The sequence below is a fragment of the Scardinius erythrophthalmus genome (assembly GCF_964197995.2).
Source record: "Scardinius erythrophthalmus genome assembly, chromosome: 16".
Taxonomy (NCBI): Eukaryota; Metazoa; Chordata; class Actinopteri; order Cypriniformes; family Leuciscidae; genus Scardinius; species Scardinius erythrophthalmus.
The window spans coordinates 25384966-25408501 of record NC_138236.1 but is presented as its reverse complement, the minus strand read 5'-3'; the positions used below and the strand labels follow the sequence as shown (position 1 = coordinate 25408501).

The window sequence follows — 23536 nt, the reverse complement described above, 5'->3', positions numbered from 1 at the left end:
CAGTTTTTGTAATGTTTATTTGAAACCATTTACAAAGACCCTTGGAGCAAGAAAGAAATCCCCACAATGACTTGCTAAAGGGTGCTGATCGCCGCCTTTTTTACCGTAACTTATGTTCGCACACGTACACCAGAACGTTTATGTCAGCATGTTGCAAACCTTGCAGATGTGTGACTGAAAACCTTTCGAACACTGCCAGCAAACAGAAGATGGCCAGCAATACAAGTGTCTCTTTGTAGACCGAGGGCTCTGCTGCCATAAAGCACCTTCTCCTGCCTCAATCCCTGTCTTCACACATCCATGTCAGCCGCCAAGATCAGGCGAGACCCTGGTTTGCGTGCTTTGGAGGCCGGAGGTTACATAAATGAACATCAGAGCCACTGTTCACAGTCACACACTGATTCTGACCAGCAAGCAAAACTGTAAAAATGCCATGTCTGCACCTCTCGCCATCCTCAGCTAATCTCTCCTTTCCTATGCCTGGAACTCCACACATAAGATACATATAGTGACTACTAGTGAAAATGTAGAAGGTATTTGAGTAGTGAGAAGGTATCCTACTTGACTTTCCACCCTGAGGATTTAGTGGAAGCAAGCACCTTTTGTGCAAACGAAGTCACATGGTTAATATGATCATATTTAATTACTAAGAATTTCATGACAAACTTTGTTATACATTTCTTAACATTTGAAAACGTAAAGGTTTCAGCTTTAAAGGAAATCAGTTCCAGAATCTTTTATATGGGACTTGACTTGTATGGACACTGCAGATAATACTGTGAGGTTTTGTAGAGATCTTGCACCTCCTTGTGGTCAGATTTAGCTAATAGCACCTGAAAATCTGTCATTGATTTCAGCCTTCCACAGCCCCTCTAAATTGGTTTCACTACAAAATTGAGGCTTAAAAAAATATCTTAATACAAATGCATCTGAATATTCTAGTTACCATATCTGTATTCTAGAATAGGTTCTTGTGTCAATGTGTAATACAAACATTGTATTTTTATGTGCCTTAAGACTTTTGCACAGTACTGTACATCAATAAAAAAAAACAATGTGCAAGGCTGAGAACACATGTGCAAAGTTTAATTGATTTAATGTATATGTTAAATTGTGATGTCTCTTCCAAAAAATAAAAAAATCTAGACTAACAAGCAATTGAATGCAAGAACTTTTAAATCAAATGTACAGTAGTGTGTATATAAAATTAAAACATTTTATCAACATCTTTGTGTTACACTGGACATGTACTGTCAGCATCACATGCCCTGCACTCAAGAAGTGCTCTTGTTTACATGCCACTTCGGTGTAGGAGGATTGTTTCCAGAGTCCTTGAGAGCCCGTTTGTGGGATTTTATGAATCTGTTAATGCTTTTTAGCTTTTGTCTCAGTTGTCTCGAAATGCGATTCCTTGAATGTCGTGTGAGGTGAGCGATTGGACGACTTGTTCGGTTTAAAAACTTCAGGAAGGCCAATACATCCAGTAAGTAGTGTCTGACATTCATGTTACCGTTCTGAAGGGTCACCACCCACCTTAAAATAAGATTCAACAAGATCAACACTTTAAATGGCCATTTCATTTTTTTTTTTTTTTTTACCTTTTACTGTTCTTATAAATATGAATATTAGAGATGATACTATTAAGATAACATGATAAGATGGCAAGTTAAAGGTTCATGTAAATTGTGTGTTCATTTTAAATATAAACAGGGTGGTCTAGCAGCCCAATGACAGTTTCCTGTTCTTGGACACTGAGTTTAGATTTTTACATGAACATTCAGTCACAATCATAAATCTATAAAACGCTAATCTTTAAACAAATTATAAATGATTTCAGTACTCACTCATTAATACGCTCCATGTTGTCCAAAAGGAGTAGTGTTTTGATTGGAGGATATCCTTTTGTCATGTGGAGAATGAAATCTCTCACATGACTGACCTTCTGTGTTGTGTTTTCGTTTGCCTTGCATAGTGGATTTTTACCCAAGCAATTCTTGTGGAAGCCGTTGAGAAGTTTCTCTGCACAAAAGGTAAAAACACAAAATGTCCATTAACAGTCCCTATAACAGCAATGTAAAATGTTTTAATACTTATTAAATACTTATGCTTTAATACTAATAAAAATTCTGGCTAATATTAACGAGCCGATTAAGAATACAAATAAAAATGATGTATGCCCAAAAAAGATAAAACGACCAATATTAAATTAAAATTACTAATTAATAAAAATGAGTCACACTCGCTTCAAAGATTAAGACTGTAGTCCCCAAGTAACAGTAATCATGAGATCATAATTAAAATGCTTGCATATATAAAGTTGTTCTTACCATAATCGAGATCAGAATGTGGAGAGCAGACTGAGTGCTGGGAGACCTTTGTACACATAATGGCTCGAATTCGGTTTTGAAGAGCTGCAATCTGTATTTGGAGTTCTTCTCTGACTTTGGCAAGAATTAGACAGTTTTCACATTGACCCTTCATGGCCAGTTCAGAAACTGTGTTGACAAGTTGAGTGGTGGTGGTGGAAGACACTTGATTTGCCTGCATGTGGCTGGTCTGGTTTGAGATGCTATTAGAAAAGACTTTTATGTGATCCCTCCTGTCCATGCTCTGTTCCTCAATGGCCTCTTCAGTCTTCAAATCTTCACTTTTGAGAGATTGTACAGGATGCTCTGAAGGTAACAATTTCACAGTAGAACAATTGGTACCAATACATTTTTAATATATACACACATATACATTTTTAATATGTACATTATAATGTTGTGATGCCTAAGGATGCTTTTTACACTAGCACTTTTGGTGTGCACCATGGTTCGATTGATGTCAGAGTTTGGTTCAACTTCATTTGGATGATGTGAACACTGCTATTCGAACTCGGATGTGGACTGTACTTGAGTCTGCTGATATGAACACAATCACACTAAAAGTGAACCGCTATTTATACCGTATGTTTAGATAAAACTGTGGGTTTGTCTGTATTCTTACTTTCTGGACAAGTGTGACTGACGCACTGTAAGCAGAGAGAATGTATATCTCAATTCTTTTCTAGCCTTCAGCAAAAATAGACTCCCTCGTTCTTTAAAACATTTGCAGTATGACGCTTTGAAAACAAAACCAAAGGTCCAAAAACAAATTTAAGGCTGCGTTTACAATGGCATAAAAATTTTTTTTTACCCACATCTGACATAGATCAGAATTTGTTAAACACGTGTAAACACAAAAATATCTATGAGATTGTATTTATTCGCATTCGATCTGAGCCACTTCCAAATGTGGTTTTAAATCAAGATACATATCCGATTTCTGGACATCCGACCTACGTCTAAACACGAATACCCGATTCACAAGTTTTCAGCTGGTCAAAATACCATAATATGCAGGCTACGCACATACAGCGAGCGCATATAGCCCAGCACACAGCATAGTTTTGGATGTTTGATAATGTTCCATCGCGAATTAAACATTATAAAAGCTGACCAATCAACATATTCCTATGCCTTTAGGTTCGGTGTTAAAATGCCAATGTGAACGCTAAGCGGACCAGGACTACATTTTTATTTTATTTTTTGTCCAGACAAACCGAACCAAGAGAACCAAACTACATGTGTGAACACACCCTAAATGTCATAAAATTATCCAATAAGTCTTTCATAACAGCATAAGAACATTCAATTCATATGAAAATATTACAGATTACTTGCCATTTCCACAGTAATGATCAGTTTCTTCTTTTAATTTGTTGAAAGTAAGTTGAACTGGGTGACTAGCATCTATACCCCCAGACATCTCTGGATCTTGTAGCATGCACCAAAACTCTGACTCGTCTGGGTCTTCCTGCTTCACCTGTACTGGGACTTCCTGCTTCACCTGTACCGGGACTTCCTGTACCGGGACTTCCTGCTTCACCTGTACCGGGACTTCCTGCTTCACCTGTACCGGGACTTCCTGCTTCACCTGTACCGGGACTTCCTGCTTCACCTGTACCGGGACTTCCTGCTTCACCTGTACCGGGACTTCCTGCTTCACTTGTATGATGTCCACACTAAAAGAGGACGAATCTGGGAGTGGAAAGAGAGATGTGTTAAGATTTTTATTAAAGTTCATTGATAAATCATTCATATACTGTATAAAACTTATCATCCCAGCTATTTAGTGGCCCATATGCACTGTTAAGTTTAAGGAGTGTCAACCTCATTTAAATATGGGAGTGAGTCCCCTAAATTATTATTCTCTGTGTGTACGGAACATGACTCAATCCAGAAATAATGATGATTGACACTGCGGTAACTATAGCAGTGTTCTGGTGGCTTGTAGTTGGTATGTTATTTTAGATCAAAGTAATATTGCAGCAAACAAAGATTCACCACATTCTACAATTTTAACCAAACCACCATTAACAGAATCGTGTTTAGTTTATGCTTGGAAGGCCGATTTGCAAAGCGCACTCTTGAAGTGATGCCATGTTCACTTGTTATATTGTGCCACTTGTTTGGGTTTGGCTCATAAAACAATCTTGTATTAAAGGGGGCATGGGTGAGTTGCGATATTTTTATCTTGTTTTCAATATGAAGTATTTGGATTTATTTTGATTTATTATGGGCTAGTTCTTGTTCGCTAAGATCTGGTAACACATGAGTCAAGGCTCATACCTATTTCCCTGTGGTATCTTGCACTTAACATTCAGCAGAGAGACAAGTCTCTGATACGTGTTTGTTAATAACATATTTAACTAGTTGTTCAGTTTGGTTGCATACACACTGCACAGAATTTTTGTAAATGCGGTTGTCACCACATTAATTTTTTGAGAGTTAATTACTGAATTCTGTGTGTGTAAAGAACAAGATTAAGCAGTAAAAGGTGAATTTACCTAAAGTGTGCACGTGGCCAGTGTCTTCTGGATCAGCATTTTGCTCAATAGCAGGTGCTTGTAACAGAAATGCATATTCAGCCACACAGAAAAATATGTACTTGCCATTTCCATCACCATCTTCTTGTACTTGCTGAAGTTTAAGTGAAACTGAGCTCCAAGGACCAAAACCGTCAGACTTCATCTCCTGTCCTTTGCTAGAACAAAAGATCACATGCTCTCTAAAGAAACTGCTAATAGTTACATATATCCACAATACATTTTTTGAAAAACATTAACGCGCACAGCCAGAGCAAAAAACACAATGAAAACATGGTCAAATTAGCATGTAATGAAGACAAAAATCGCATACATAGGAAGGCAATTTTCATAATATAAAAATTAAAACGAAAATTTCACTCACCGGTCGGACACAATAATCGAAACGGCTGCAGGTGGTCTTGTGAATCCATGCACCGAAGGTGTGGATGGTGCATTGTTCTCGTAACTTTGAAAACATAAAAAAAAAAAAAAAAAAAAAGTAAATTGTACACTGTAGCTGCTGTTAGCGTTGAGCTAATTCGTTAAGGTAATAAACGCGTAAGCTAAATAGCTCGAACTCCACCAAAAACAAGTCAAACCATATATTACCACTCCAAAAGAAAAACAGCAACCATAGCGTCGGTTTTCAGACCCTTTGAGTCGCGCAGTTGTCTCCAGCGTGGAAAAGCAACACCGATGTTTACTCTAGTTTGAGCTCTTGCATGTTCCAGACGTTTTTTTGTCATAGCAACTTCTAATACGGTTTTTCTTTTCCTACCTTTGTTTCCTGTGCCAAGTGTTGTTGGTTGAGGAACTACAAAAGGTGGCTGCTGTTTATATGCCATTGTCGTTCAGTGACCATTACAGTAAGCTAAGCATTTCCTATAGTCTGCACAGCCTCTTTGAATCGCGCCGGTGACGTGTGTTGTCCGCGCGAGCAGGGTGCGCGCAGAGGCATGTAAACACAAGGCGCGTTTCATACGAGAGGGTCCCTACGCAGTATTCACTGCTCCCTACTCCCTGAACACGGTACATCAGTTGAAGTGGACTTCGCTGACAATAACCGCTCATTTGGAATGGCCAGCAACGTCAAAGAAAGGCAACAACCGTGTCTGCGCGGTGCGTGACTTGTGCCAGGGCTAGCATCGCTAATCATAGCTTACATTAACGTTTACTAGCAGTGATTTTAAATGGATTTCTCCAAATAGCATGCCAAACTTTACCTGTCGAGTAGAAACTTCGCGACTGAGGCATCAGTGGGAAGCCCAACCTGTGCTTTTAGCGCACGCCAGCGTGTGAAACATTCTCCCAAAAACACTCTGGTCTTGTTTCTTTTTTCAGAGGCCTTTCTCTTCTTGTCATACAATTCGTAGACACTTTTTCTCTTGCGACCCTCAGACATTTTGAAAAAACCCGGTTAGAACGGCGAGCTACAATGATTGGCTGAAACTGAAAGTGCGCATGCGCAGAAAACTACCTAGGGATAGAGCACGTACTACGGCCTTACGTAAAGATATCACCAGAATGATTGACAACTAGGAGGACCAATAGTCTTGATGATCCACCCGGAAAAAGAAAATCCTCCACTATACCTTTAAATAAATATTGTAATTTACTTTACTTTCAAATTTAAAAATCATATAATAGGCCTATATATATATACATATATATATATATATATACACAAAACACATAGCCTATCTAATAAATAAAAATCAAAACATTATATTAGTTTATTGGACTACTTTATGCCTAAACATAAGCTCTGTCTACTGTAACAGACATTTATGAAAATAATTTTTGATTTGGTTATTTATATAACTGTGCTCTAAACATGGTCTTAATAATTGTAGAGGTCTCATCTCGTGCGTTTTCTTTCCCACCCGCAGTTATGGTTAGTTCAGACTGGTGATGCGGTGAACAATAGGCGTATTTCCATTACAGATTTGCGCAAAACTTTTGCGATTTTTTCTAAATATCGTCAAAAAACTTTTGTGCAGAGGACATATGTATCCCAGCCACTGCACTGGCCATTATTATTAATCAAAGGAGACGTATGCGTGTTATCCAATCATTAATGGCAAGGAAAGACAATTATACTTGAAAGCGGCACATATGAGGTGTTTCTGGGTGTTTCTCCCTCATATCTGCTTCGAGGTCTTGATTGTGGCATTTGGGGCGGCAGTGGCTCAGTGGTTCATGCAGACTCTAATGTAATTACATCAGATTTTACTTTAAATTACAGAAGAATTGAGAGTAATCCCTTTAATTAAATTACAGTATTTAGATTACTTGGTAATTAATTACACCCAACACTGTATAACAGTAATTATAATGTAAACTTGCGCATTGACTCAAGCAACTATTTTCTCCCTAGTTAACTCTCTGTCCTTCACTGCTGCAGCCGATATTTAAATAATAATAATAATAATAATATGTGTTCGTACTCTCCATATGCTTGCAGAAGCACATCCAGTTCTGCTGGTGAGAAATATGCAGACCTCTTTTTGTCTGGCGCTGTTGCCATGGTGACTCATAATATCTGCGCTCCATTGATAATGGCTTTTTATAGTTGTGGTTAGGGCTGCAACAAACGATTATTTTGATAATCGACTAATCTAACGATTATTAGAACGATTAATCGACTATTCATCGATTATTTCGCCGACTAATCAGTACTTTTGGAACGATTATTCAGCCTTTTCAATTAGCTAAAACACTGAGTTATACATATTCTAACTATAATATATATATAAAAAAATCACTTCAGCTTTTGAAATGGTTGTTTTAATGAACTTTGAGCAACTAAACAGGTCATTCTATTTAAGTTTTCAGATTTCTGTCCAACTCAAATCACACACAAATGCTCTCTAAGCAACATTGGTTAAATATTCTGTTCACTTTAAATAGAAAAAAATAAACAAAAAAAATTATCAGCTGCATTACAGACACACTTAAACTGCAAACAATTATTATAAGAATTTTTTTTTTTATTGATATGACAATTGAGCTGAGCTGACAGAGACATTCTCATTCACCTTTTAATTTACAGTATAAAAAAATAACTGACATGATATTCTTCATAACATCTCCTTTTGTAAGTCTTCATGAATATGTAACAAAATACAGGCAAGGGATAATACTGTAATAACGTTACCTAATAGAGCTACAATAATAAAAACAGCCCTGACTCCTAAGCTCGATCAAGCTTTATTCTATGCAAAAATAAATCATCACATTACTGTAATTATATTATTATTGTTAATATTATTGCTATTAGTAGTATTGCATTCTCTAAAAAGAGATTTACTGCTAGTTATTTAGCTTCAGCTGGAGAACATTCACCTCTCACTGGCTCGTCTTGTGCCGGTGTGTTTCCTCTTTAAGTGCTTTAACATGCATGTTGTGCTCCCGTGAAAAGCAAGTTACGCCTTGCATGTATTGCATACGATAGTTTTGTGAAACTTTACACACCTTGCTAGTTCGGATTCGTTTGTACTCCGTCATAATTCGCGCTGTGTTTTCTTCTACCGCAATAGCATTTGTAACGGCTGCATTACACTCTAGCGCTACAGCGCCGTAGCGGTCAAATCCCGATATTGCAGGCCCTTACATTAGGTCACGTGGGATCAAACGACTACTCGACAACAAAGATATTTGTCGACAATTTTTTATTGTCGACGTTGTCGACAATGTCGACTAATCGTTTCAGCCCTAGTTGTGGTGCACGCGCTTAACTCAGAGTCAGTCACTCAGAGTTGATTGAACCAACTCATTTCAGCTGTTCTGTAAACGAAAACTCAGAGTTTCCCATCTCAGGGTAAGTCAATTCAGAGTTCAAGTTTTAACTCAGAGTTGGTTGAAGCTCCTTTCTGAAACAGGCCCCTGGTCACCAAGCCAGGCCATTATGTTTGTTTATATTGTTCAATAAAGTTCTTGAAAAGAAAAAAGTGTATGTATGTAGAAATGGCTCATTCTAAAGTAATAAAAACATAATGGTTCATTTTGTAAGGTATTTATACACCACTCAAAACATAGTTATGTATAATGCATTTCTGACAATAGATCCTCATAAATTTTACACACTGCACCTTTAATTGGGATGCAGCTACTGGGTGCTTCTCAAATGAAAGGCTACATCCTAGACCAGTCTTTCTGAGGCTTCTTAGGCTAGGCTGCTCCTCATAGAATGAGATGGTTTAGTTAGGTTTATGTCACACATGCTCCCGCTCCCACGGTCACGGCACGAAAAAAATACTATTAAAACATAATTTTGGAAAAAAATGTCATATTTTACTCTATATTACTGTAAAACAGTAGGGACAACCATCTCTGTTCTCCCAGTGGCTAACATTACTGGCAGTTTAGTTTTGGCAATTTCTTCGCTGTTTTGTCGCATGTTTCTTTTTAGAGCTCCCCCTACAGTTTTGGAATAGATATTTGAGAAAACTGTCGTAAACTGATCTCCCCCTCCCATCTTCTCCCTCTGGCCACGTGCATTTGTTTTCAGAGAAGCCGGCGAGCGCACTGAGCCATGTGAGGCATGTATGATACTCAGAATAGGCTACTCAGGCTAGCTAGCAACTCTCGTGCCGGTTTCTGCATTATATGTCAAGTCAGCACGGTAACATGCAGTATTTACTAATTCTGAGGCAGACGACAAGCTAAATGAAAGCATGATTTGAAGAATTTGATCTCGATTTATTGGCGAACTAAGTTACACAAATAAAACCGACAGAGGAACGGCCAAACAACTACAGAAAACAAACGTGTTTGCTAATGACAATGCTAACATCTAAGTTACAGTATCTAGCGAACTAGTAAGCCTGTAACAGACAGCGATCATAATACAACCTTTACAGACAATAGCAAACATCCTGAGGTCACAATTACAAGAAATACAAATATTAAACACAGTTTATTCCAAAGATACTTACAAGTGCAACAGCAAGAAGGCCAGGTCAGCGTCGGATTTGCACGCTTCTAGCTCTCTCAGTTCTCGCCATTCTGAAAAAGCCAGTCCGATATTTACTCGAGTCTGACTCCTTGCTCGGTCAGTCTGCCGTTTCCTCTTTCTTTGGTCCTCCAACAAAGGTTTCCTAACTTTCTTCTTCTTTTTTACCGGTTCAGCCATGACGAAACTGTGAAGAACTCAATATCTAACGTTACCTTTTTCTGGATGGGGGCGTGTACGTCTGCAGTGCCGTAAAGCAGTTTGTTACATCGCGAGACCTGATATCACGCGATACTTCCTGACGCTGAAGGGCGGCGGCCCGCTGGCGATATTTTTTTCCCCAGGTTGGTAGGGGAAGACTCATGAATATTCATTAGGGAAGTCATCCCTGATTGGTCTTAAAGCTATAGTAGGTAATAGGTGTGTTCGACATCGGCTGTGGCTGGATGTAACCGATCGGCGAGAGTAGCCGCGTGCAGACAGGGAGGAGCTGCAAATGGAGACGTGAAGTCGGACACTTTCTGGTTCCCGTAGTGACCGCTCACGTGGTGTTTGCATACTTTACCACAGCTGAAGTGAAATAAATGCAATATTTGCCTAATAATACACAGATGTTTCAGATACATTTTCATTCAACACTTTATGTAGGCTACTGCTTCATACAGCGTCTGTTTGAACAAGAATAAAGTTCAATATAAGCTACTATCAATGAAGTGGAGTCTACGTTTTTTAATCAGTTTTATTTGATAAACATGACAATTAAATATAACATGACAACGACATGAAAAGAGTGTTTACTGTTAAAATAAACTGATTTGAGAGCTTTAGAGAAACTAAAGGTGTTCGAATAAACACGAAACACACGTGATCGTTGTCATGCGGTGAATCCGGCCAATCGTGGAACAGCTGTGTCGTCATCAGCCCTCGTGCAGCCGCTCTTGAGCATAGATATCATATAAAGGCTAGATGTCTCGTCTGCGCTGCTGGCCAATGGAGGTCGACGTCCGCACACGGCGGCCATCTTACGACAGGGTGCTCGCTCACTCGTAACATGGTGCATGTACTTTTAAATAACCATAACTTGCTCAATTTTCTACCGATTTTCAAACGGTTTGGTTTGTTATAAACGTCAGAGATGTAGCTATGAAACTGCATACATATGAAAAATTATACAAATGGACTTCCATATGAAAGAATTATAGCCACGGTAATGACGTTTGTAAGAAACCAAACCGTTTGTAAATCCGTCAAGTGTGGCCCTGAAGCATTTCCGGTGGCGGCGTTTTTAAATCTCAGGTCTGTGAAAACAAGCGCGTAACTTTTACGTCTAGCGAAAAGGCAACAGTTAAAGTATTTCCAAAAACTGAAAATAAACGATGATTGGAATTACCGGACCCTTTAAATAGGACTTTGATAAGTATACTTTTTACACAGAACAACGTTTGCCTGAGTAACGTTAGTCCGATTGGGTGTTGCGGCTGCTTGCGTGTACACGAGAGATGCGATAAAAGTCTATCGCAGTCTGGAATCTGGACTTACAGAAAGGTTGGGAACATTCGTTCTTAAAATGTTGATGACATCTGTCTTGTGTTTGGTGAAGATGAAGCAAGTCAAACAGCGTCGAAAACGTACTTATCATGGTTTGTCTGAGGAGGTTACGAGTGGGCATTTCACTTGCATTTGCTGACATACCGGTATCTATGCAAATATTCATATTAATTTGTACAGCGCTATTCAAAATACATATCGTTTCAGAGCAGCTTTAGAGAACATGCATGTAAATTACAACGCTAAATGTACGCTAGTAAACGGACTTAGGTAAAAATTGCTTTAAGTTACGCCAGTACTCATTTCATTCGTTTCCAAATGCGTGCGAGAGGATTTAAATGTCCTATCTGAGCCCCTCATGTGGTCACAAATAAACAGAAGGTGAAAGCAATGTAATGCTGGCTGTCTTTTTTTTTTCTAATGCATAAACCTGTATTAGTCATTTAAGAGAAATGTATAGATGAATATTAATAATTGTAAAATTAAGAATAAAACATACAGAATATTACACTTTTTAGGTCCTCCTTGAAGGGAAAATGTTATTTTATGGTATATGGTATACTATTTAGTATAGTCACATACAGATTTGTTAGCTGTGTGTGTATTTATGTAGTCAACATTTAAAGTGGATCAAAAAAGTTAATCAAAAGTTGTCCTAAGACAAGAATGGGTATTGTTTAAAATGAATGTTAACTTTGATGAAAGGTTTTTATCCACTTCAAATGTTGACTACTGTATATATTTAAAAATACATAAACAAAAGAAACATCCTCTCACTTTTAACAGCTTTTATTTCCAGCAAATTTCTTAATGTGTAAATAAATACTTGTATGAACAATCTGCTTCACCAACTGAGACAACATAAAACACATTTCACAGACTTTTTTTGACAACAGAAATGGAGTTATGAGTCCCTGAAAAAAGCGGGTCAATATCAATCCTCAAGGTCTCGAACACATCTGGGGGTTCATATGTGTGCAGAATTATTGATTTTGCACGTTGATTTTCTGATTTTTCCAGACACATTTTTACCAATTCCAAACCACATTGATCTTAACTACAATTCATTTTGTATTTAATAATTTATAAGTGATATAGAATTGTTCATCAAGGCTGGAAATGAAAAAAAAAACCTTATATTCAGATGTGCATAATAGTTAAAATAAGCCAAAAAAAAAAAAGAGAGGTAAAGAATACTAAAAAATGCCCCACACTTAAGAATCACAAGCTGAAGTGTAGTAAAATACATTAATCTTCCAGAATCTGGCATTAAGTTTTAGGAGTTCATTTTTAAAAAATAACTCCCAAAACTTACTGATGAAGATGAATTCTTCAAACAGTGGAACAAGAGGATGTGATGCTGGTCCTTCAAGAGTCAGTCCCAATCTGTCTGTCCATAAAGCCTATAAAAACATCATCTTCATGTATTTGTGAGCTTCATGTAGCTTGTGAACCCAAGTCTCTGAGATCCTGAATCTGATATCTTGCTCTTCTGGAGACTCCAGGTAAGTTGCAGTTCTGAAAAAAATGGTGGCGCTGGAGACTAAAGGGTTCCTGATGGTTTCCCACTTAATTATTTTGCAGTTAACATGTGTCTTTTCTTCTCCACCTGATTTTGTCTGACCCTGCTGACCCAATGAGGATTTCATTATATATCCCTTAAATATATTAAATACAAAATGAATAGTAGTTATTAAGCTTAATGTGGTTTTGAATTGGTAAAAATGTGACTGAAAAACAAAATATGATCAGAAAATCAAGGTGCCTAATAATTTTGCACACACTGTATGGTCACATGTGGTTTGGCTGTCGTTCCTGTCTCCCTGTAGTAGTCTTGGACGTCTTGAATTACAAATGATGGCTTTCCTATTGAAGACAAAAGCAGAAAAACAATTATTAACTTAATCTGGTTAATGCACAATATTTAAGAACTAATGCTACTATTGTGTACTATAGTAAATGTTGGAATTAACATTAGCCAAGCTTAAGTGATGAAAAATGTTTACCGTTACCTTTTGTAAACTACTGCAGCACACCATTCAGGTAACTGTTTGTATACATTCTGTAATGTGTTACTTACTGCAGTTGTAAACTAACTAGACAGCTAGCCAACAAATGTTAACTCCTACTTAATTACAGCCCACAAAACATTTAGGGGAAAAGACGGAAATAAAAGCTTAGCCTATTTTCACTAAATTACACGCGTCAAAATGCTAGGTTTATATGTAAGTTAGGCTAAACAATAACGAACAGAGCTATCTTAAATTATGCTGCAGCATACATAAACAGTTAACGTAAAGAGTAGAGAGAGAATAAAGGTAAAGAGAACAGTTTTACTTACCAGAATCGAAATGTGTGCTGTATATTGCTAGTTGCGTATTCAGCCTTCTCGCTTCACTGATGCAATCCAGGCGCGTTTTTCAGGAATTCAGGAACATTTTAATTTAAAAAAAAAAAGTTCGTTTCGGGCCACAAGGAGTACCCAACTAACGAGCAACAAGGACCTAATTTTAATTTAGATATTCTAAATAGCAGGATTATATAAATTATCGTAATCCCACTGTACATCAAGCGCATCCCGCCATTGTTTTGAATGCGCTCGACAACTAACCGGAACCGTCCTAGGGCCAAATACGTCACTTCCTTAGACGAAAGGCCGTTGAAATGGTCTATAGATGGTTGGTTGCAGTTCCATTATAATTCCACTGGAGGTGTTCGCGGGCGAGTGCAGACTGAATGGGAGTCAATGGGGCTAGACGGCTAAATGTGTCTCTTTCACCTGATTGCCTTTGAGAAATCTCAGATTTTATTGTAGATTTTGCAAGTTCAATATGAGTTATAGGTCGAAAGTTGAATGAACGAGTACTTATTTCTTTTCAATTTCTTACAGGTTGAGTTGTTGTTGCCCATAACACGCTAGCATTATGCTAATGACGTCAGCATTCTGACGTCATTGACATTTTAAAAGACTATTTAAACCAAATAAGTGACTCTAAAAAATCTAACACCCAGCAATGTGTAATTTCTTTGCATCTCCTTTCGAATACAACATTCAAATTACTAGACAAAAAATTATATCCTGAGAAAAGTGGATTTTGAGGGGTTTTCGCCATAGACCTCCATTCATTCTGCACTCGCTCGCGAGCGCCCCCGCATGGACAGAGACGTGTTACTGCAACCAATCCAGAAACCGGAAATAAGCAGAGAGTGCCAATTCTCTTCCTATTCACCTTCTTTTTAACGGAAATACGGACGCAGCCAGTTGACGGTATTTTGTGCGAGACTTCCGGTCAGGCACTTCCGGTCACATGGCGCGCTGATCACTTTTCACCATATCGGTTAATTAAACAAGTGTTCCTAACAACTAACTCATCGTCATGGCTTCGGGGAAGACCGGGATTGTTTGTGCAGTTAGAGGTTGTCATAAACTGATACAAAAGAAAGGTTTACTTGGAGCAGGAGTGTTTTAATCATCGAAATCATTTACATTTTAATCAGGCGCCCTACGACCAGAGACACACTGGCTGCGTGGCGTTTCTGTTGCGTGGCGTTTTACATGTCTTTGCACACCAGAAACGTGTCTGACGCGGCACTGCTAGGTGACATATGATAAGCCTCATTCATTGGTGATTATATTCGACATAATGGGGAGAGAGTTGTGGAAGGCCTTTAATGTTAAACATATATATAGCAGCAAAGACAACGTCGGCAGTATTGACGGCAAAACAGGCTACAGAATATTTCGTTCTGTATTGACAGGTGCAATATTAGAAAATCGATTTTTTTTTCATTGCATTTATATCTGCATTTGTCAAAACCTAAAATTTCAAACATCAAAATGTAATTTATTAATATGTATTCATGTAAAATTAAATACAAAGATCTTTTCCTATTCTATTTTGTCTGGAAACGCTTCCAAAACGCTTGCGTGTCGCGTGAAAAATAGGCGTCGATTCTATTTATAGCATGCACGCGTTTTCCGCGCCTGTGAGACGCGCATGTCACGCAGGCAGTGTGCACGTTCTAACCTGTTAACATGGGAGCCGAAATAAAAACGGACACGCAGTGTGTCGCCGGCCTGAGGAATCCCTTCGCCTGTGGTTAAAAGCTTTACATTTGAAGAAACCATCGAAACGACCGTATGTTTGTTCTTTTCATTTCGTGAGCACCTATAGAAGACCACCCGATACCAGAAAAGTGGCTGGGCTATGAAGTCTCAATAAAAACCATGATAAAAACTCCAAGGAGAAACAAAATCATTATAGTAACCCCTGTATAAAATCTAGTGATCATGGCATAATGGCATGATCATGGCATTTATTTTGTATGATTTACAACTATTTATAGCCATCTACTTATTGCTATCCATCCTATGCTTTGGTTGCATTCTTATGGCATTATTAATACATTTGACATGACAAAATACCTCCATATTAGTCCAGCGTTGGCTCGACTATGTTTAGGGCGGGGCTGAAGGCGCCGGTGAAGTTTTTGCACTCTGCCAGCTAGATGCATGAGTGTTTTCAACCAGGTCCGGTACCCTAACTGAGTGAGGCGGGGCTTTAGTTCTTTGTAGTATTCATCTGCTACGGCATGTGTAACATTTTTCTATCAACTCTGCATAATCCTTCGCGATCGATATGTTATTTAGCCCAGGGAAGCGAGGAAACGGAAGTGCCGCACAAAAACCGGATATTGGACCCATGTTTACTTCCGCGTTCGAAAATAAGGTGGATAGAGAGCCTAAGTCCCGCCCCTCCGCTTCCGGCTCATGGGACCTTACTTTGGAAAAAATATGTATGGAAGTCAATGGCGAGAGATAACTTATCTTTTTATTCCATCTGAACTGTGCCCTGAACTACACATATGCTGTTTGTCAATTTAAAAGGTAATTATGAAAGTCAAGAAAGTCGCAGTTTGTCATAAAACAGAAGAGTAACGTTTAGTTTTATGTGAAAATCGCTCAATGAACTACATCTCTCGTCTCGCACTATGTACGTCACAAGATCTGTTGCTCGTATGTTTGTATTCTGGCTCAAAACACTCAGGCATGACGGCGTAACGTTACGATTATAATGTAAGACTATAGAAAAAATGACAGACGTTAGCTTCATTAAAGTTTGCTTCATTCATTGAGAGAAAAGGTATGACGTCGCATGTGCGCCTTCTGGGTTTGTAGTCTTTCTAATTACGTATTTTCACAGTCTTATACCTCAGCAGTTTTACATCAAGCTGCGACTTTCTTGACTTTAAAATGTATATTTGAAATTGACAAACATCATATGTGTAAATCAGGGCACAATTCAAACGAGATCAAAATATTTGTTGTCTCTCGCCATTGACTACCATACAATATTTTTCCGAAATAAGGTCCCATGGTGGTCGACCGGAAGGGGAGGGACTTAGGCTCTCTATTAGACATTCTCTGGCTGTATCAAGTCGGACAAAATTTCTAACCGGCATGCACTGCTTTAAGTCAGCCGCCGATCGGTCTGCGCAGAGTCAAGTCAAGTCAAGTTTATTTATATAGCGCTTTTCACAACATAGGTTGTATCAAAGCAGCTTCACAGTAATAAATTAAAACAATAAATCAATGTTTGTTTCTAGTGGAACGTCCACGTTTGGTAATGCTGATCAATAGTATCGTTGATTGATTAATTAAATTAATTAATTTAAGAGCTGCATGAAGTCGAACAAGCCTGTTGGAGAGCTAGCAAGAATTGAAAGCGGCACCTCTTCTAAGCTCCACCCCCTCCCGTCAGTACTCCGTCCAAAGCTACGCGCCCACAAACATGAACGCGCATCCACAGTCGGAGTCAGCTGCAGGTCACAGGAAAGCAGAGTATTTCAGCACATTATGGTAGTGATGGCCAGATCGAGGCCTCGTGAAGCAATTGAAACAGTTGAACCAAATGTGCCATATTGTTTCGAGGCTTCGAATCAATCCGACACCCGTCTCAACGGTGACACCTAGTGGTCACTTGCAGGTGTTGATCTGAATCAACCTTGACGAGCCATTAAAAAAATGTGTTTTTTTTACTATTATAATTTTCTAATATGTGAAGATTGTAACCTATAGGCTCCTCACTGTGCATTTTGGTCTTGCAAAATGAATATTAATAAAAGAAATCAAGCCACAATGTCTCACTTTTTTAGAGATTTTTATTCAAAAATATTCATTTCTCTGCTGTGGAAGGACTTAGACTACTTCTTTTTTTACAGATAATTTCTCCAGCCTTTGAAAAAATCCTCTCACAAAGGACACTTGTTACTGGCATGCAAAGATATATATATATTGTTTTGGTGATTTTCCTTTTATTGTGACAGGACAGTAGAGAGATGACAAAAAAAACGAGGCGGGAAAGGTCCACGAGCCGGGACTCGAACTCGGGACGCCCGAGTGCAAAGGCGCTACATGCAAGCGGCAACATTCTGATCTGAAAAATGAAGCCTACCCGGAAGTGCGAAAAACTGCAATACATCGAAAATCCGCTAGGGGAAGGTCCCAAAAGGGCCCCCATGTAAAAATGTCCGTTTTCAGAGCATAAATTCATGTTTTTACAGGTTGGTCCCATGGACTTTTATTGTATTTTTCGATAGGTTCCGAGTGCCTGACAACGGCGAGGGTAGTGATTTTTTTTCTAACTCGTTAGTTTAGATCGTATTTAGATATAAAATATATGACAATAAGGGCGTGGTTAACTTTGATTGACAGCTTGATTGACAGCTGAAAGGCAGCGCCACGGAGAATGACAACATAAGAAGCGCCATTTTTTAACACAGTTGACATATAATACTACTGTTTCTGTATCATGAAATGTAGTTTTAAGAGTTTTTCAGGCGAGAATGTAGTTGTTTAAAGCTCAAATCTGTGGTTTATTTAAAGATTTATGAAAATTTTATCCAGTTGATCCAGCGATGACCGGGTGCTCGGCGCGATGTACCCCGCCTGGAACGGTCTTTCATCGGCTTGACGTTCTGAGGTTTGCCGCCAATGCCGCGTACTCTGGCGTCTCTGTAGTGGTTAAACATGAGATATAATTCGTCTTGTGTATATCTAATGGGCGATTTTTGGTCTCGTGAATCTATATTTTTTTCCCTGGGCAATCGTTTTGGCTGAGGGGAAGTTTCATAACTTTATAAGCTATTTAACTTTACCAATGTATGGTTAAACTCGCGCTGACTTTGTATGTTTGATTGAATTGTTTGCTTTATTTGTATAGCTTCTTATACCTTTTACTTATACTTTTATAATGGCTAACATTGATAAAACTGAAATTTAACAAAAAGAGACTGGGTTGAGTTTTGTCATTTTAATACAACGAAGATGATATGTAATGTTGTTTACTGCAAAATCTGTTGTTTAGTACAAATGCACATATTGCCTGGACCATAAAATGTTTAATATTTTTATATTATATTTAAAATGAAAAGAGGCAGATTTGTGTTATATTTTGTTTTGTTTTTCATAAATAGGCAAACGTTATGTGCAGTTGAATATAATCAATATGCGTTGCCTGAACCACATTTGTGTGGCTATAATGTTTAAGATTTCTTTAAATGAAAACGAAAAGAGTTAGTATGGTGTTTTATAACATATTTCGTTGCCATAGACTGTAAAAAAATAGTTCATTGCCAGAAATATAACCGGAGTAGCAGAGTGAGCTGAGTGACGTGCGCTGCGTTAGAAGGTGGGCGGGGTTAGCATTTCCCAAGATGGCGCCGCCCATACCCCCCATAAACGGCTTCAAACCCGTTCTTCAGAAAGTCTATGGGTGACGTCACAGACGCTTTGTCCATATTTTTTACAGTCTATGGCTACATGTCGGCGCACTGACCACGAGGCCATTGACGCCGACGGCGGAGATATTTTTTTTTAGCTAGGACATACAAATGAGGAAAGATTACTGCTATCTCTTTCCAGTTTCATTTAAATTCATGTTAAATTTAAATGCAAGCCTAAATAGCCTATAACTAATCAAATCGCACTATGTCACTATATCACCAAAAATCCGCTATCTCAAAATCAAACTCCTCTCACAAAAACCCACGAGGTCAAGATGCGTTGATTTCACTTTTATACAGATGTGCGACTGTGTGGTCTGTTCCCGACCGTGTCAATCAAACGCTGATTCGGCGGGCCACACCTGATGAAACACTTAGTGAAACACTTCGAGGCTTCGTTTGGCCATAGTCACGTGACATATGTGTTTTGAATCACGCTTCGGATCAGTGTTTCGAAACATCTGCGCTTCGGGATCTCGCAAAGCTTCGGAACGACTGTTTCGCGTCAGCCATCCTTACATTATGGGCATCAACCAAACTACTTCATATCTCATTCATGCAGACACTTGCGACTATGGCTGTGCAATATGTTCAAAATGTCATGTCTTAAAAGTCAGATAAGCAGTAAGTACCTACGACCTGTAACGCAACTGGCTTACCTCGACAGAGAAGCTAATGTTAGCATTGGGCTAATACTAGCTACGTTGCCTAACGTAACATATATCATGGAAAAAACAAATCCCCCCGAAGCAAAACAAATAATTACCTGTCCAGCAGAAAGACCGCAACCTCGGCATCGCTTTTCAGGCCCTTCAGCTCCCTCAGTTGTCTCCACCGTTCAAATGCTGCACCAATGTTGACGCGAGTTTGTCCTCTGGCTTTATCCAGTGCCTGTTTCGTTGCAGCCTTTTCTGCCTCCGATTTTCTTTTTTTAGGCTTTTTATCAGGGCGAGCAGTTACCAGCAAAGCTGGCATTGGTAGTTTTTGCTGCATTTTCTCTTCCATTATGCCGCAAACTAGAGTTGTGACGTTCGCGAACGAACCGATTCTTTTGAACGGCTCATAAACATGAACGATGGGAGCCGAGTCGCGGTTGGAGGGGAGCCGTTCTTTCTGTCGTACTTTTTTTCCTATGCGTGTTTCACACAGATGCACACAAATTAGCTCCTCCGCGAGACAGAACAGTTATAGGGGGAGGGGCGCTACTGCATAACAGCATGATGATAGAAAGGGGCTGTTGTCCTATTTGCAAAGTTTGCAGTAGTAATAGTAGTAATAGTGGACTGTATGTAGACATTTCCATTTTATTTATTCTAATTTTATCTACAGTAGCCTATGTATTTAAAACTTTAAATATTTTTTGTTTTCTATCAAAATGTTCTTGTGTGATAACAATGTTCTTGTGTGGGAGTGTTTGTAGTAAAAGCTGTTTTGCACAGAAATTCATTGCAGCCGGCTTTGTTTTTGATGTTTATTTGTGAGTAGGTATTGTATTAATAACATAAGTCAATGTAGCTTTACACATACACACACTTTGTACTAAAGGTAAATCCAAAATAGTGATGTCACTGTCTAAGCAGAGGGATGTTGTGCAACCCTATGGAATATAGTCCACACATGACAAATGAGGTAATAATCAATACTTCAAAATAATTCAAACTCAGATATTGGTGTGTGATATCTGAGTTTTAATTATTTGACTACAAATCTCACCTCATCATTCCTCCCAGTGATCATTTCCAGGATAAACTGAGATGCCCCCAAGCTGGCTTCTTAAAGGGTAACTAAACCCTAAACCAACTTTTTTTAGTTAATGATCTGTAAAAAGGGGCTTATACTGACTAAATATTTAAAAAGAGCCAAAAGAGCCGTTCTTTTGAACGGCTCTTTGTAAGGAACGGATCGCCAAGATCCGGATCCCCTCAAAGAGCCATAAATCCCATCACTACCGCAAACTCCTGCTAAAGGCCTCATTATACTTCTGCGTCTACGCCGAAGCCTATACGCCGTAGGCAACGTGTTGGTTTTAATTTATACTTCTGTGTCGTTGTCCGCGTTGACGCGCACCTAGGGAGCATGTGAAACCCCGAGGGAGGGGTTCTAGCAGACCAATCACCGCGCTTGTGTCCGCGTAGAATTGACGCGTTGTTACATTTTTGGAGAGGTGCACGTCAGGGTACGCCGTAGGGTACACAGCCTACACACAGCCTACGACGTAGCTACGGCGGCAGTTTGACGCAGAAGTATAAAACAGGCTTTACTCGGTGTAGTGAGCTGAATATTTCCGGGAACGGTGACGTGATGAGTGCACGCAGGGCAGCGCACGCAGTGGGGCTCGGGCACGAGACATGAAGGCATCTGGTTGGTTCTTTACATTCGCACCGAGTGGCAGTGATTGGTCAGAGTTTTTACTGTCCTGCAGCTGCTACAGCTGCTACTGATTGTTTTCATTCCTTTTTCTGAACAAATAATGTATTGACTACTCTCAGGATGGAAGGACCATTTCACCCAGTATAAAAAAAAGTGTTTCTGAACAGGATTACCTACTATAGACGAATCCGACGAGCGTTCTGTGTAGGCTGCCATCTTGTGGCGACGCCATTACTGAGCTGTTACTAGTATGTAAACAAACCTCCGTGATAACGCAAACGCACCCTCGATGACAGCTACAGCCAGGCCGTATGACTTGTTGGGTTGATGATGTTAGACAGTGGCCTCCAGTCACAGATGAAGGTACAAACGATCTTACAGATTATTTATGAAAATAGCTTGGCAATAACTATGCTAGCTAGGCAAGCTAACGAGGAAACTATTAAAAGATCTGTCCATTTGGCAACAATAAATAAATTAATGATATCAAATAAACGAATTCATGTTTTTCATTTGTGACCATTATTTATCTAATTTTCACATTTCAAAAGGAAAGGGTAAGGTACAGCTAACTGCTAGCGTTGTTGGTTCTCAGAGTGAGTCACAGTCAAGCAAATACAGTAATGTTACTAACGTTACTGCCCCAACGCGCCCCTTCGGTTGTTTTAAATGTATTCAAGAGTATTTTCTCCTTCGCCTGGCATCCGATGATCAACAAAATGCCAACTACAGGTCACTGATAGAGGGTCAAAAAAATTATTTGAGCTCCGTATGGGTTGGTCAAATAATGCACACTCTACCAGATGATAAATACATAGTTCTTAAAGGACCTGTCCGATTTTCACAGACCATTAACAACACTTATACTGTTCAAATAACTCTGCAGAGGAAGAATAGTAAAGTTGTAGATGTAACGTTAGTGACAGTCGTAAATCGCGGGCTGTTTATTCCAGTGGACGCAACCAAACCAATAGGAGGCAATGGCGCAACGCTACCCAGCAACAGCTCAGTAATGGCGCCCGCTTACTTCCGGTAGTTTCGACGGATTCGTCTATAGCTTTAACCCCAATGACGGGTAGGTTTAGGGCGGGGTTAGGGGTAGGTCATCAGACCAATCAGGGATGACTTCCCTAATGAATATTCATGAGTCTTCCCCTACCACCAGAGCCCGTCTAAGGCAAGTACACCTGGCTGCAGCCTGCAGATCTGCACGTGCGGATCTGCGGGGCTGCACGTGCACTTTGGGCAAAGTGATGACGTCGATCGAGGCGGGGCCGCACCTGGGGCTTCTCATTGGTTAGTGGCACAGTAATGACGTCGACGCCACGGTAAACAGGAAATGCGGTTGAAAACGCACAGAGAATGTCTAATGCTGCGTTCCAGTCCACTTTTAGACACGCACTTGCGAACTTCCCTAAGCACTTCCCCTCGGGGGAATCCCTGCCGCCATTTTGAAGTGCGTTCCACTTCGTGAAGTGGACGAGGGAAGTTTATATGGACAGACCCTCGTTCCCTCGATTTTGACCGAGGGAGCGAGTCTGCTTCAAATGTACACTTCAGGCACCTATATGTCCCACAATGCAACACGATTGTGACGTCACCGCATATCTCGTCTAATCACCACCACACAAACAACTCTATGATATATTAATTATAATTTTTTTTAAATTTAAAACAACCCAAACACACCTATAAACATTTGGATGCTGCATTAAACAAATTCTTAAAGGGAAAAAAATGTAAATAATAAATCAACTCCACAGCTGATTCCAAGTGATCAAGGGCTTAGGACGTTCCAGTTCAGCCCATTGCAGTTTCCGCCAGTAGTGGGCACTCGCAATGACGTACATCCGAGTGAACGAGACGAAGGGAAGTTAGCAAGTGAAGGGCATGACAATTTTGGACTGGAACGCAGCCTAATAGGAAGAGAATTGGCACTCTCTGCTTACTTCCGGTTTCTGGACTGGCTGCAGTAACACGTCTCTGTC

The 23536-nt window shown here is 39.4% G+C and overlaps 1 protein-coding gene across 4 annotated transcripts; it reads right to left on the bottom strand.

Moving 5' to 3' along the window:
* Nucleotides 1–20350, bottom strand: LOC308703881 (uncharacterized protein). 4 transcript variants are annotated; one of them, XM_081387885.1, is made up of 7 exons: nt 19945–20350; nt 5274–5357; nt 4976–5067; nt 3705–4061; nt 2328–2672; nt 1845–2019; nt 1–1533 (listed from the first exon to the last, which is right to left on the bottom strand). In XM_081387885.1, the coding sequence occupies exons 1-7, from the start codon at nt 20181–20183 to the stop codon at nt 1275–1277; spliced, it is 1551 nt and encodes a 516-aa protein (XP_081244011.1). In that variant the 5' UTR covers nt 20184–20350; the 3' UTR covers nt 1–1274. The 4 variants fall into 4 exon arrangements, with proteins under 4 accessions (XP_081244011.1, XP_081244012.1, XP_081244013.1 ...); XM_081387886.1 differs by lacking the exon at nt 19945–20350 and adding an exon at nt 9829–10073; XM_081387887.1 differs by lacking the exon at nt 19945–20350 and adding an exon at nt 6115–6421.
* Nucleotides 20351–23536: the final 3186 nt, after the last annotated feature.

Bases quoted from the DNA above. Each gene is read 5' to 3' on its own strand.
- LOC308703881 (XM_081387885.1), bottom strand. From the start codon at position 20,183: ATGGAAGAGAAAATGCAGCAAAAACTACCAATGCCAGCTTTGCTGGTA. The intron at 5,068-5,273 runs GTGAGTGAAATT...CTTTTGTTCTAG, and splicing joins TCGATTATTGTGTCCGACCG to CAAAGGACAGGAGATGAAGT. The intron at 2,020-2,327 runs GTAAGAACAACT...CCTTTTGTGCAG, and splicing joins ACATTCTGATCTCGATTATG to AGAAACTTCTCAACGGCTTC.